This window comes from Oryx dammah, unplaced genomic scaffold, assembly GCF_014754425.2.
Source record: "Oryx dammah isolate SB20612 unplaced genomic scaffold, SCBI_Odam_1.1 HiC_scaffold_8, whole genome shotgun sequence".
Taxonomy (NCBI): domain Eukaryota; kingdom Metazoa; phylum Chordata; class Mammalia; order Artiodactyla; family Bovidae; genus Oryx; species Oryx dammah.
Window position 1 is genome coordinate 27795864 of NW_024070192.1, and position 15229 is coordinate 27811092.

General features: G+C 62.5%; 1 protein-coding gene across 1 annotated transcript in view; it reads left to right on the forward strand.

Moving 5' to 3' along the window:
• Nucleotides 1-5875: 5875 nt before the first annotated feature.
• Nucleotides 5876-15229, forward strand: part of MYO15A (myosin XVA) — a 45984-nt gene continuing 36630 nt past the window's right edge. Inside the window, exons 1-8 of the mRNA XM_040245820.1 lie at nt 5876-9397; nt 11332-11414; nt 11953-12016; nt 12600-12709; nt 13033-13107; nt 13234-13324; nt 14933-14938; nt 15109-15212. Coding sequence (XP_040101754.1) covers nt 5876-9397; nt 11332-11414; nt 11953-12016; nt 12600-12709; nt 13033-13107; nt 13234-13324; nt 14933-14938; nt 15109-15212 — 4055 coding nt within the window. The remainder of the gene's footprint in view (nt 9398-11331; nt 11415-11952; nt 12017-12599; nt 12710-13032; nt 13108-13233; nt 13325-14932; nt 14939-15108; nt 15213-15229) is intronic.

Consider the following 15229-nt stretch of genomic DNA (forward strand, 5'->3'; position numbering starts at 1 on the left):
CTAAGGACTGTGTGTTAAGTTTGCAGAACTGAGGTGCCAGCTCTCGTCAGGGGCAGCAGTGAGCGGGTGGAGCCTGGGCTTGGGAGGAGCGGGGTGGAGGGAGAGTGGGGGCTTCTGCAGGGCTCTGCCCCAGGAGGGTGGCCAACACCCTGGGAGGCTCTGCAGTGAGCGGGTTGGCTCCTGCTGCTTGCAGGCAGGGTGGAGGGGCCCCTCCCCGGGATGGGGGGATGTTAACAGACTTGGGGGGACAGCCTGGTGCTGGCTGGCAGGTAGAGGCAGAGCCACAGGCGGTCTGGTGAGGGGCTGGGGTGTGGAGCAGGCCCACAGCTCTGCTCTCCCTGCTGTTCTTGGCTCCTCTGTCAGCTGCTCAGTCTCCTTTCCAGTGACAAAACAGGAATAATGGACATTATTAAATATGCATGGGGCCCAGGCGGGCAGCAGGGTGGGCTGGGCTTCTCTCCCAGGCCAGCTTTTCCACCGGCAGCTGCACTCCTGGGGCCTGGCCACAGGACCCCCATCAGGCGGCATGCGGGCAGGGAACGCGCCACAGGACCCAGGTAAGGTGACTTGGCCTGGGCCCTTGGGGTCTGCCCCCAGCCCCCTGGGTGCAGGGGTAGGGGGTGCAGTGGCTGAGCTGGGGCCTTGTCCTGACCCACTGTGAGGTCCATCTTGGCCTTGCTTTCTTCATCTGTGAGACGTGCGTGATGTTCAAGGCCTAGTGCAGTTCTCTTGGTGACGGTGGGCTGCCCACCTCAGCCGTGAGGTCCAAAGGGAGGGGCCTTGGTGATGGTTGCCTCAAATGTGGGGAAGGGCCCTAGGCTCACAGGGGTCACCTCCAGGCCTGTCTGTTCCCCAGTTGGGCTGGGGAAGGATGAGGATGAGGCCAGAGGTCTGGGTGTCCCTGGCCAGTGTCTGGTTGGGAGGCGTGACTGGGACTGTGGTCAGTGGCGCCCCACATCCCTTCCCATGGGTGGGCTTGTTTCCGGGGCAGTCTGGGTATCCGTGTTGGGTCCTGGGCCTTCTGGGTCTGTGGTCAGCAGAGTTATGCTGTCTAGTCTGTGCGAGGCTAGGTCACCATGACCTGGCCCTTCACAGAGCCTTATGCTGGGGAGGTATCCCTGGGGCTGGAGGAGCCTCAACACCCACCTAATCCTCCTCCCTGACTCTCCACCTGGACCCACGGTCACCCCACACCTTCTGCTTCCCACACCAGACTTGTCATCTCCCCACACCTCCCATTTCACCTCAGGCCCCAGGCCAGCCCACACAGCCATCTCTAGGGCTGCCCACTTGACCTGAGCATGTTCCCTACCAGAGCCAACCCAGGCCCAGCCACTGTCCCTGAGCTCCGTCTCCACACAGTAGCCCAGAAGCTTTTGTCCAGGACAACTGCGTAAGGAGCAGCTGCTGAGAGCACTACACTCTGCAGCCAGGGGTCCAAAGCTCAGAGACCAAACCTCCCTGAGACCTGTTACAAATCTGTGTCTGTGGGGGAGGTGTGAGATCTGGGGCCCAGCACGCTTGGTCACTTCCACTTTCAGAACACAGGCTTGCAGCACCCAGAGAGCTCAGAGCCCGGCCGTGTCCCCCGCTGCTGGAGGGCTCACAGTCCCACCCCAGCCCCCGGCCTCACTTGGCTCCTCCACCTGCCATCCTGGCTACTTCTCACTTGCACTCCCACCTCCATCCCTCCTGCCACCTGGTCTCTGCACATGCTATTCCATCTGCCTTAAAACTGTTCCTTCTTCCATCTGAACTGCTCCCTCATCTCACACATCTTGGTGAGCCCTCCAGGCTTCCCCTGTAGCACCCCCCCACCCCACCCCACCACGTCACAGCCTGGCCTCCGCAGCTCTTCCCATGGCCGCAGTCCCCCCTTACTGGTGTGGCTTTCTGCTTAATGTCCGTATACCCCTGACATTGGGAGCTGTGGGAGGGTGGAGGCTGTGCCTGGTTCTGCTACACTTTGTGGCCCCTAGCCCTCACGGTGCCTGGCAAGTGGCAGGTGACACGTGAATGAATAAGACTTGTTCCCTCACAGCCGCTCTTTGACTGTGGCCAAGGCTGGGGACCCCGAGAAAGAGGTGGGACCCTCAACAGCTAGAAAGGGCCCCCCCTTTAGAGACTACAGGGTGCCACCCCGCCCCCAGTTCCACGTGAAATTTGAGGAAACTGAGGTGGGGAAAGGGGCCCAGGGATCCCTCCTGGAGCCACACCTCTGCCTGCCCATGCTGGGTGTCCTTGGCAGCTTGGTGCGTGTTTGGGAGGCCGGCACTAGAATGCGGCCATTGACTTGCCAGGCAGCAGGGAATCTCAGGTCCTTGGGCTCCAAAATCCACTGTCCAGATGAAGAGACTGACGTTTGGAGAGGCCAGCCCAGCCATAGCAGGGCCCATGTTCTCAGAGGGACCCCTGGGGTTCAAGGGGTGGCTCAGAGCTCTTGGTCGGTCCCATTCCCGCCTTGGGTCTGACACAGCGAGTCACGTGGCCTCTTCCCTGGGCCCCTCGACTATATGCAAGCATGGGCGCTGGGGCACTCTCCACTCCCGGGGCTGGGGGGAGCCTCTGTGTGATGAACACAGAGCCAGGCAGCCTACCATTAGTATCACAAATACAGTTCCTCCAGGCCACGGCTCCCATCTGCTCTGGGGAGGTGGCCTGGGTGACGCTGATGCAGGGTCTCCCCACACCTCCCTCTGGTCTCTGCCACTGGCTCCGGTCCCCAGCAGTGCAGCCCCAGGCTCATTGCTGGGGCCTCTCCTCCACATGCCTCCACCCCAGTGCCATCTTGCCAAGCTGCGACCTCAGCGCCACCCAGGCGCCACTGACTGATGGCTGCTGTCAGCTCCAATCCATGCAGTTCCTGCCACTCCCCGGACAGGGGATGGCCCAGACTTCCATGCGCAGGGCTGACGTCCAGTCTCTCCCTGCTCTGCCCATAGCCTTCCTCATCTGCTGGCAGCCTCCACTCTCCTGCCCGGTTCAGTGAGGAACCCTGGCAGGCACTCTCATCTCCACCTGCAAACACATCGGCATCCACCCCCCCGCCCCCGTCCTCGGCACCGCCCCAGCCTTCCTCACGTGGTGGCTCCCACAGCAGCCTCTGCAGTGGCTGGAGGGACTCTGTGAAGACCACGGAGGTCCGATTCCACCCTTTCTGTGCTATGGCTCTGGTCAAGTGCTCACCCATGACCTCCGAACCCACCCCCACCTCTGCCCCTCACTGTGCTCTGTCACCCTGGCCCTGCTGCTCCTCCAACACGTCAGGACCACTGTGCTCCTCCCAGGCCTCCCCCCCTCCCCTCCTGCAGCTCTTAGCCCGGGTATCATTTCTGAGGCACCTCGCCCAGGCCCCTTTTGGTGCTGCCTCCCTACGTTATTTCAACACGAATATTCACACCATCCAACTGCCTGTATCTTTCACTCACTCATCTTATTTGTTGCCAGTCCCCCTGCCCAGAATGTCAGCTCCACGAGGGCAGGTTTCTGTTTTCTTAGCTGCATCCCCAGTGCTTAAACAGCACCTGGTGCAGGACAGGCTTCTAGCAAACACTTCTCAACCAGTGAATGAACAGACAAGTCAGTGTTCGCTGTCCTGAGGGACTGGTGCCAGGCTGGGGAGGGGTCCAGGGGGTCCCTGAGCAGGGACAGGGCCTAGGCAACTCCCACTGGCACTGGGCCCTTGGCCCCAGAACTGGAAGGCCAGCTGAGTCCCTGCTTGCACCCAGTGTCTGGAGCTTCCCCTGCCACATGCTACCCCAAGCACCCAGGAGCCCTGAGGCAAGAGTGACCTAGTAAGAAGGGTGACTCTGGACCACCAGACCTGGGTCGGAGCCCAATTCTGCCATCCCTAGCTGGTTGACCTTGAACAAGTCACTTCACCTCTCTGTTTCCTCATCTAGAGAGTGGAGTGGATGGTCCCCACCCACAGCCTGTTGTAAGACCCTCATGGGAAAACAGTGGCCTGGGTCTCAGTTGGAAACCACCTCTGGGAGAAGCAGTGGGGGTTGGGGTATTGGCCCCTCTGGGTTTAGAGTGAACCCGGCTCCATGTCCCTTCCAGTGGGCAGTAGCCACAGCCCAAAATGAGGTCGGGGGAGACAGTACCAGAGGAGGTGATGGGGGTGGATGCCCCCTTGAGATCCCACCATGTAGGGGCCCAGTTCCTGCATGCCACCCCCCCACCGGAAGCTGCCTGGCTGCTCTGGTTCCCACTCCCTGGGGGCACCAGCAGCCACTGGCCTAGCCCTCCACACCATCCCCTGAATTGCTGGGCACCAAAGGGCTCTTGGTGAGTCTTGGGGGAGGAAAAGCAGAGGCAGAGAAGGAAGCAAGGGGGCAGAGGGAGTGAGAGGAGGGGAGGATGGGGGTGCATCTGCTCACACACCCACCTCTTGGCTCCTCTCCTCTGTCTGAGAAGGGCCTCTCTGTCCCCAATTCATAGCTGAGCAAACTGAGGCTCCAAAGGGTCGGCAAGTGGTACGCCCAGGGCTAGAGCGCCTCTGCCCCAGGGTTTTCTAAGGAAAACCTTTAGATAATCACAGAGTTGGCTGTGGGGCGCGAGGACTAAATGGAAGTCCAATGAGTGGAGAGCCTGACGTTAGCTGGAGACCTGTCCTCAGCTCCGTGGGCGAGGGGAGAGACAGTACCCAGGCCTTGGGTCCCAGAGGTGCGGCCCCTAAATTCTCCCCCGGCCCCCTTCATCTAACAAGCTTTAGCCCCTGCCTCTCATAGTGCAGGTTTTTTAAGTGGACTGGTCACCGGCCAGACAGTGGGCACATGGCTTTGGGTTAAGCGGCCACCCTGGAGGAATCAGCTGTACCTGGAGAGGGCAGGGACCACAGGGCTGTCTCAGCAGCGGCAGAAACCAGGAGGAGCGGCAGGGCCAGGAAGGGGCCTGGGACACGGGCCATGCGCATGGTGTCCCCGGTCAGGGATCCTGCCCAGCAGCTCTATCACATCTTGTTTCCTCCGTGTGAAGGAGACAGTGGGGTTATCACTCATTCCAGAGGAGGAAACAGGCCCAGAGAAGACAGAGGGCTCTCCCGAGACCACACAGCCCATTGGCGGCAGAGCTGGGGCCAGAACCAGGCCCCAACCACCTTCTGCTTTTGCTCCTCTGCACCCCTTGCCCTGGCCAGGCAAGTGGCCTCATCAAGCCCCACTGGAACTGAGATACCCCCTTCTTGCCCTGCCTTCTGAGCCAGCAGCCTGGTTCTCCCCAATAAATTATTCACACAACCGAGAGCTGGCCAGCTCTGGTTACACTGACAGCAGTCCTGGGCACCTGCCTTGCCCACCCTCCCCGTCCCTTACACAGGACCTGGAGGGTCCCAGCTTCCCCTCCAGGGTTACTTGCTGGCCTTTAAATGTCTGGCTCTGGCTCAGGAGATGGGGCTCCATTTGTAGCCCAGAACCGACTTGCTGTGTGGTTTAGCCAGGAGGCTCCCCATCTCTGGGGCCCAGTTGACCCAAGCACTCGCTGCTGTGGGTGGGTCGGCAGAAGCTTGGGGAGGGCTCAACTGGGGTCAGCAAGGTTGTCCCTGTGGAGACTGTAAGGCCAAGTTGTCGCCCCAGCACGGGCCTCCCAGGCCTCCCCAACTTCCAGTAAACACCCAGGCACTTTCCACCAGCCTTGAGGGTGAAACTCTAGGCGGAGCCCGGAGGAGATGAATTATGAATGTGCCCCCTTGAAATCCTGGTCCTGGCCAGAAGGAGCTTGGCTGAACCTTCCCAGGCCACAGGGCTGGTCCCAGCTGCTCTGAGTCAAAGGAGGCTGCATGTCCAGCCACAGGCAGGACACTCGGCAAGTCCCCGTGTCCCCAAGATCCTGAGCTTGTGACACCAGACGATCTGGGAGGGAGCAGGTGACCACCATGGCAAAGGAAGATGAAGATGAGAAGAAAGCCAAGAAAGGGAAGAAGGGGAAGAAGGCTCCGGAGCCGGAGAAGCCCAAGCGGAGCCTGAAGGGGACGTCACGACTGTTCATGGGATTTCGAGACCGCACGCCCAAGATCTCCAAGAAGGGCCAGTTCCGGAGCGCGTCAGCCTTCTTCTGGGGCCTCCACAAAGGCCCCCAGAAGACCAAACGCAAGAAGAAGGCGCGCACGGTGCTCAAATCCACGTCGAAGCTCATGACGCAGATGCGCGTTGGCAAGAAGAAGCGCGCCATGAAGGGCAAGAAGCCATCTTTCATGGTGATCCGCTTCCCCGGACGGCGGGGCTACGGCCGCCTGCGCCCGCGTGCCCAGTCGCTCAGCAAGGCGTCCACAGCCATCAACTGGCTCACTAAGAAGTTCCTCATCAAGAAGGCCGAGGAGTCGGGCAGCACGCAGGCCACGCTAGATGCCTGGCTGGACCGCTCCGGCTCCCGCGTGGGCTCGCGCAAGCTGCCCTTCCCGTCGGGCGCTGAGATCTTGCGGCCGGGGGGCCGCCTGCGTCGGTTCCCGCGCGCCCACAGCATCTACGCGTCGGGCGAGCCCGTGGGCTTCCTGCCCTTTGAGGACGAGGCCCCGTTCCGGCACTCGGGCTCCCGCAGGTCGCTGTACGGGCTTGAGGGCTTCCAGGACCTGGGCGAATACTACGACTACCACCGCGAGGGCGATGACTACTACGACCAGCAATCGTTGTACCGGTACGAGGAGGAACAGGAGCCCCTCCAGGGCGCCTATGGCCCCCATGGCCCAGCCTGGCCGCCCTACGACTACGCGCACCGGTACCTGCCCGAGGACCCCTACGACTACTATGGCCCTGACTACTACAGCGGCTCCTTCTACCCCGACTACACCTTCGGCTACGGCTACGACGACTACGAGCCCCCCTACGCGCCCCCGTCGGCGTTCGCGTCTCCCTACAGCTACTACGACGCCTACGCGGGGGAGGTGCACCCGCAAAGTTACTACCCGGAGACCTACGCCCCGCCCGAGGCGCTCTACCCGCCGTACCCACCCTACGACCTGGCCTACGAGCTCCCGTATGCTGCGCCCCACCTGGATCCCTACGCGCAGCCCTACGGTGTCCCCTTCGCGGAAGGCACCTACGGTGGGGCCCAGGCAGTCTACCCCGCCGAAGGGCCCTATCTTCCGCCCCAGCAGTCGGCCTTCGCATACCCGTGGGTGCCTCCTCCCATTCTGTCACCCCACAACCCATACGCCCACCCGATGGATGACATAGCGGAGCTGGAGGAACCCGAGGAGGCGGGCAGCGAACAGCCGGCCACCTCCTTTCGCCTGCCCAGTGCCGCCTTCTTTGAGCAGCAGGGCATGGACAAGCCTGCTAGGTCCAAGCTGTCCCTCATCCGCAGGTTCCGCCTCTTCCCGCGGCCCCAAGTGAAGCTGTTCGGGAAGGAGAAGTTGGAGGTGCCCTTGCCGCCCTCCCTGGACATCCCTCTGCCCCTGGGGGATGCAGATGAAGACGAGGAAGAGGACGAAATGCCGCCCTTGCCCCCGGGCCCTTATGGCCACCCCTTCTGGGGCTTCCTCACGTCGCGCCAGCGCCACCTCCAGCGCGCCCTCTCGGCCTTCGGCGGCCCCCGGGGCCTGGGCTTCAGCCCTAACTTCGGCCGCCACGCACCACGCCCGGCCACCTCGCTGGCGCGGTTCCTCAAAAACACCCTGTCGGAAAAGGAGCCCATCCCGCGGCTCAGAGGCAGCCGGAAGGCCCAGGCGCGAGTCCCGGCGGTCAGGGAGGCGGCTTACAAGCGCTTCGGCTACAAACTGGCGGGCATGGACTCCGAGCGGCCCAGCACGCCCATCGTGCTGCGCAGGGCGCAAGCACGCGCGCGCAACAACAACAACTCCCACCCCCCTGCGACCCCGCCGCGCACCTCTCGTCTGCGCCCCAGCCCCAGCCCCAGCCCACCGCCCACCCCAACCCTCGCCCCGCCCCTCGGCCGGGCCGCAGGCTTGCCTCCAGCCATCTCGCCCTACAGCTCCCTCCGCCTGCACCCGCCACCCTGGGCCGCGCCAGCTCACGTGCCCCTCGCACCCCAGGCCAGCTGGCGGGCCTTGGCAGAGCCCCCACCCCTGATCCCTGAGGGGCTCCCAGACCCACTGGCCTTCCCCGGACCCCGGCCATCCTTCAGGGGCTCTCGCCACTGGGGGGCTGCCTTCGGCTTCCCTGGACCCTCACCCCAACCCTCACTGAGGAGCCGGCCTGGTTTGGGCTACTGCTCGCCCCTGGGGCCCCTGTCCCCCCAGCCCTCCATCCGCGCTGTCCCCTTCAGGCCGCCCTTCTCGCCACCTCCCCGCCGTCCCCACTCGCTGCGGGAGCCCCCATCCCCATGCCGAGCCTCACCACGCCCTGGCACACTCCACTCACCTTTGCTGGGCCCCCCGCGGCCGCCTTCACCGCCCCCTCTGCTGGGTTCCGGCCCGCGGCACCGCTCGCTCAACCTGCCCTCGCGCCTCCCGCGCACGTGGCGCCGCCTCAGTGAGCCGCCCACCAGGGCCGTAAAGCCCCGGCCCCGCCAGCCCTTCCTGCTACCGCAGGGGCCTGGGTCTTGGCATGCGGCTTCTGCTGCTCCTGAGCGCCCAGAGAGCCAGGGCGAGCCCGAGGACTCAGAAACACCCTGGACAGTGCCCCCGCTGGCCCCGAGCTGGGATGTGGACATGCCTACCACCCAGCGCCCACCCTCACCCTGGCCCGGAGGCCTTGGCAGCCTGCGTGGCTTCTCCAGGCCACCCCCTGTGCCCTCGAGCTCCTTCCTCCAGCACGGGGGCCCAGTGCCCTCCCCTGCTCTCCAGGCTGAAGACCTAGCCTCTGACTCGACCTGCGTTTTCCTGGGGAGACACCAGGACCCAGGACCTGGACAGCTGACCGAATCAGCCAGCCCCAGCCCCAAGAAACCTGAAGAAGAGGCCTGCCCAGGGGACGCCCAGACACCAACAGAGCCTGAGCCCCCAGCCCCAACACCCTCCAGGGATGTCCCCTCAGATCGGAAAGCACTGAGGCTCAGTCTCTCCAACTCGCTGGCTGCTTCTGACCAGATGAGAGCCACATGGCCACTATGGCGCCGGTGGGGGACACTGCCCAGTGCCCCAGCCCCCTTGGCGCCCAAGGGGGCCCTGGGATCCCTGCCCAAGGCAGGTGAACGGTTCCAGGCAAATCCTGGGCGTTTTGCAGTGGTCATGCCTCATATACAGAAGCTGAGCTCCTTCCAGCGAGCTGGTCCTGCCCCTCTGCAGCCCCCTGTCCAGCTGACCCAGGAGCCAGAGCCCATCCCCAGGCCAAGAGCCTGGAGTCTGCTCTGGTCCCGCCTCTGGCTGCCTGCGGAGGCCCACCAACCCCAGCTGCAAGTACCCACCCGCCCCCTGTCCTGTCACCTGGGCCCTGGAGCTGCTGGCTTGCCCCATAGGGGCCCCTCGGAAGAGGCTGGCACCAAAGGCTTGTGGAGCAAGGTATGGGGGCACAGGTCAGAGGGAGGGCTTGGGGTTCCTTCCTGGGAAACAGGGCAGGAGACATTCTCAGGACCTTGGAGAGCGGCTGCCTGCTTGGGCCTTGGTTTTCCCATCTGTAAGATGGAAAGAACAGCTTGGAAAGAACAGCCTCTTGGGGCTTCTGGAGGATTAAATGAGGGGCTGGATGCCTGGCACAGGCAAGCAGAGGACAGAGATGCCAGAAACTCCTTGCAGGTCATGTGGAGAAAGGGATCTTGTCCATCCTGGGCTTCAAGCAGCCCCGTCCTTGTCCGACCTGGATGGCACATTCACCCCCAGCTCCCTGCAGAGATCTTGGCTGAGCACAAAACTACAGACCTTGCCTACCACCCTGTCCCACCTCCATTCACATACATGATCTTCCTCTTGCCAAACTGGGGTCTTTGCTCTCTTGGGGGCTCCTGCTTAAGGACAGTCTCCTGGGCTGCAGGGCACTGGACTGTCTGAATGTGAGGGCTTAGGACCCAGGCTTCCAGCCTCTTTACTGCACAGGGCAGGCAGGTACCAAGACCCAGGGATCACACAGTGTTTCACGCTGAGCCAGGAGTCTGTCTGGGCCCCTGTAGGGTGTGGGGCAGGCAGTTTGTCTGAGGGGTGCCAAGTCCATGCTTGGTTGCCACACTTGAGGCGGAAAGCGAGCTCCATGCTGGCAGCCTTCAGTGGAGGCGGGTAGTCACTGGAGCCTCCCCCGGGAACCCCTGGGGTAGGCGGGGCATGCAGTGTCCGCGTGTGTTTCTCAGTCTCCGCAGACGGGGCCTGGTGGAGTGGGCAGCCAGTGGCCCAGCCATGGCGACTGGGGCGGCCTGGCTGCTGGGGGGTCCCTGGCCCCGGCGGCGGGTTCCCCGTGCCGTGTGGGCCGCAGCATTGCGGGAGCGGGGAACGAGGCGCCCAGGGGTGAGGGGCAAGGATGCCTGGGCCCTCCTCACCCTGGAATATGTGAGTGGCTGGCGCACCTGGGCAGGTGGGTGGGCAGGAGGCCAGGGCCTCTGGGGTGATACCTGCTGTGCCCTACTTAGCACGAGGGCTGCCTCCCGGTGTCCCCTTTCCTCACCTCTCAGGGATGGAGGGGTGAGGGCTGGTTTCAAGAGGCAAGAAAGGCGGGTGCCCAGGTGTGCTCTCAGTTACACGGGTCACGTGCAGCCCTGGGACATGTGCTCAGGCACAGCACAGCCAAACACGGAGAGCACATGAGTGCATGTGCCATGGCCCAGGCAGACATGGCATCCTCAGGTCCAGTGTGCACACTAGATGTGCACAGAGGAGGCCCTGCCACCCAGAGGGGGCATTGGGACTTTTATTTTGAGACCCCCAGATGTGGGGACACGGGACACAGGAGAAACTGTCAAATGGAAGTTGAGAGTGTATGCTGCATGTGTGTGCCCCCATCCATGGACCACAGGGTGGCATGCATGTCCGCAGGAACCCTGCAAGACTGCGGGGGCTGGGAGAGAGCCTGAGTGGCAGGCAGTACTGAGCCTGGGTCTGTGTGCATGGCTCTGAGTTTGCTCAGCGCTGGTCACAGGATATGGTGTCAAATGGGAAAGTCCTCATCCTTCAAAGGGCCCCAGGCAGCAGACATGGATGCTAGTCATTACATAAGCCAACTTGGGCATCACCATGGAGAAGAGGGTCAGCCCCAGGAGCATGTGAGGCAGGAGGCCTTGCTCCTACAGGCATGTGCTCACCTCCTGGGCAGGACCCTTGGGAACGTGTGGGAGCACTGAGGCCAGATGTGGGTCCCTGGACTAACGGTTGCGCTCCGAGGCGGGGGTCCCGCAGGACCCACCCAACCTGGCCTCAGGGTTCCCTCTCCTGAAACGCGAGTGGGTCCTGGTCGTGTCCAGGCCATGGGGGCCGGGAGCGCACACACGGCTGACCGCTGGTGTCTCCTCCAGATGCACTCCATCCGCAACCTGCCATCCACGCAGCTCCGCGAGCAGCAGCAGGAGGACGGCGTGGAGGACATGACGCAGCTTGAGTGAGTGCTCGCCGTGGTCACTGTGCTCCCAGCCAGAGCACCGCCTCTTGCCCAGGCCCCCCTCACCTCCCAGAACATTTCCTCCTCTGCAAAGCGAGGGTCAGGCAGTGTCACAAAAGCCTGACAATTTGGAGGGGCTGTGTCCAGACCCCAGCCCTGGCTTTTACCGGCTGGGCCCAGGCGGTTACTCAGCCTCTCTGCCGTGGTTTCTCACCTGCAGGATGTGGGGAGGCTGTTGTGGGGTGCCGGCACAGCGGAGGTACCCCAGAGTGAAGGCTGTGCTGGTCAAAATCATTATCCAACCATGGGGACAGCCCTTACATCTGCTACCTGAGAGTATCCCCACCTCGGAGACATGGGGACAGTGATTGTTATGCCCATTGGACAGATGGAAAAACTGAGGCACAGAGAGGTTAAGTAACTTGCCCAAGGCATCACTGTTGGTGTCAGAGATGGGACTTGAACTCTAACCTCTCTGACGAAGGCCCTGCCCTGAGGGGAAGGTGGCCCCTGACTGCCCCTCTCCATGCCTTTGCAGAGACCTCCAGGAGACCACCGTGCTGGCCAACCTCAAGACCAGATTTGAACGGAACCTCATCTATGTAAGGCCTGGGGCTGGCCCCTCCCTGGGCTGGGATCTGAGGGCTGTGCCGACTCCTGGGGCTGCTTTGGACAGCATGGATTTCTCCTGCCTACCCCAGACTGGAGTTTCTACTATTCAGGCATAGCATGCAAGAGCTGGGAGCACTAGCATCTAAAGCCCTAGATACAGAGTCTGAAAATCGTGGGTGCCAGGAGCAGAGACCTGGAGGCAGGGAACCCAGAAGTATGTGACCCCCCCACCAGGGGTCCAGTGGATTAAAGCTTCCTGAGACCCAGGTTCCAGAAGAGGCAGTCGGGGGCGGCCCCACCTGTGAATGAATGAAGCAGGCAGCAGCTGTCATGGCCACCCTTGCAGCGTCGTGGCTGTGGGGCTTCGCTCACTCCAGCCTTCTCTGGCCTCAGCCTGGTCAGTGCCCGACACGCCACCACCAGAGCAGATGACCCATCAGACTGTCAGGGGCCAAGGTGTAGGCACCAGGGCCAGGCAGCCAGGCATCTGTCCCCACAAAACAGGGATCCCGACTCCAGGAGTAGGGAAGGGAGGGATGCGGACAGGCGCTGAGGCCGCTCTCTGCCCAGCAGACGTACATCGGCAGCATCCTGGTGTCAGTGAACCCGTACCAGATGTTTGGAATTTACGGGCCAGAGCAGGTGCAGCAGTACAGCGGGCGGGCCCTGGCCGACAACCCCCCGTGAGTGTTCCTGGGTCTGGGAGAGGGGAGAGCCTGGGGTCTCCTGGGGCCCTGTCTGAGCTGGGGGTCGGGGCAGGTGGTGGTGGGCGGCCCAACAGCCTCCACCCAAGCCTGGCCATAGCCTCCTCTGGGCTGCAGGCCACTGTTCTGCAGAGCTGCAGGCTCAGTTCTGGACAGGGAGCCTTGCAGGAACATTCTCCTAGGAGTGGGAGTGGAGCAGGACTGGCCACTTGGCTGGGCAGAGGTGCCCCCTGCCCGCCCACTGGGTGGTTTGGGGGCATAGGGCAAGGCCTGCCCAGGAACCCTTTGGCCTGTCTCTCCAGCCACCTCTTCGCAGTCGCAAATCTCGCCTTCGCCAAAATGCTCGATGCCAAACAGAACCAGTGCATAATTATCAGGTGAGCAGGGGTGGGGCTGGGGACCAGCCTCCTACCGTGTCCTCCTGTGTCATGGCGGGGTCAGAGGAGCCCGGGGGAGGGCACTGTGAGCAGATGGCAGCTCACTCTGCTCCTTTGCCTGGGCAGCGGAGAGAGCGGCTCGGGAAAAACTGAGGCCACGAAGCTGATTCTGCGCTACCTGGCGGCCATGAGTCAGAAGCGGGGCATCACACGGCAGGTGCATCCATCTCTCAGCTGCGTGGTCTGTCCATCTCCCCCAGCCCAGCACCCAGGGATGCACAGGGAGGGCTCGTAGGACTGGGGGCTCTTTCTGCCTGCCCTCCCTGGGATTTCCTTCCTGCTCATGTCCTCCTGTGTTCCAGCTTCCTGGAGTGGCCCAAATAGAGGCTGTGTGGGCCAGGGGCGCCATCCACACTTCCCGCCTGGCCTCAGCTTCATGGTCGTGAAGGAGGCAGGACTGGCCCGAATGTGGGGGCTGCAGGCAGGAGGTGCTGGGACACTGAGGAGAGCTGCGTGCCTGCCTCATGCCAGGCACCAGGAGGAGGACTCACTCCAGATGCCCTCAAGGGGCACCCAGACTAAGGGATAGTACAGGCCCAAGCCCAGGTGGATCCTGACTCCTGGAGCACCCCCAGGCTGGCCCCCAGACCTCTCTGGGCCTCAGTCCACTCCTCTGTGCAATGAACAATATTTCTAGGACCAAACTAGACTGTGAGTGCAGGGAACTGGCCCGGTTGCCAGGATAACAGGTGTCACTTCTGTGTACCCCGGGCCCTCCTGCTTCACCTGAGAGTTCATCCCAAGGAAACAGTACAGCCAGAGAAAACACTGCCTACACCACCAAGCTCCAGCTGTGGGTCCTCACTCTTCTGACCCTGGAGTACCGGGCACACAGCACACCTCTCCCAGCCTCAGCTCCCTGATCTGTAAATGGCTGATACTAGCATCTACCTCGTAGGATCATTAACGATGTTGTAATTGGGACGAAGGGTTTGGCATGCAGTAGCTGCTTACTAAGAGTGGGCACTGTAATTTGCTATGCCCTGGTGGCTCTGCTCTTTAACCCCTATTTCATCCATTCAGCAGATTCTTTTTTTTTTTGGCTGCAATGTGTGGCACACGGGAATCTTAGTTCCCCAACCAGGGATTGAATCCGTGCCCCTTTCAGTGGAAGCATAGAGTCCTAACCACTGGACCTCCAGGGAAGCCCCCTTGCAGATGTTTATAGAGGGCCTCCTAAGTGCCAGGTCTTCTGTGGACGCTGGGCACCAGGCACGTGCAGACAGATTTCTGCCCGTGGGGCTGATGTTCCAGCAGGAGACAGGGGCGCAGGGAAGGGCTGAGGGCTGCAGGGGAACAGAACTCTAACACCCAGCGGCTGACGCAGGCACAGTCAAGGGGACTGTAGTGTTGGGCAGATCGAGGGAGGGGCAGGAGACGAGGCTGGGCTGTGCCAGGCCTTCCAGCCCAAGGGGTGGGAGCTATGGGGGGTGGAGGCAGGACCTCACTCACGATGCAGAGAACCCCAGGTGGGAGCTAGGCGGGGCAGGAAGGAGGCCCTTTCAGGACGCTGGGGCACAAAGACATCCTCAGAGCCCCCAGCCTGGGACCACACCTTGGTCTCTAAGCCAAGACACCTGGGTCTCCGAGGCTCAGGGGTCTGCTCTCACCTGGCGACTCTCCTGCCCGCCAAGGAGTTGGAGGGCTTGGCCAGTCCCTCTATGATTCGAGGCACCCCACATCCTGGGGGAGCCGGTCAGTCCTGTAGGTGACCCACTTCTGTTCTTGCCCCTCTCCTCCTCCTCGGTCCTGGTGGCTCCTGAAGATAAAGGTATTGGGTGTGTGTGCACATGCATGTGTGGTGCAGTGGGGCAGCAGGAGGCAGGGAAGGGGGCCTGGGCGGCCTCGGGGGCCTTCAGGGAACCCACCGCCCTCACGAAGGGGAACCTGGGCTGGTTCCGCATGCTCCCCACAATGCCCACGTTGTCCTCTGGCGCTCAGATCCTGGAGGCCACACCCCTCCTGGAGTCCTTTGGTAATGCCAAAACCGTCAGGAACGACAACTCCAGCCGCTTCGGGAAGTTTGTGGAGATCTTTCTGGAAGGGTGAGTGGGCTGGTGAA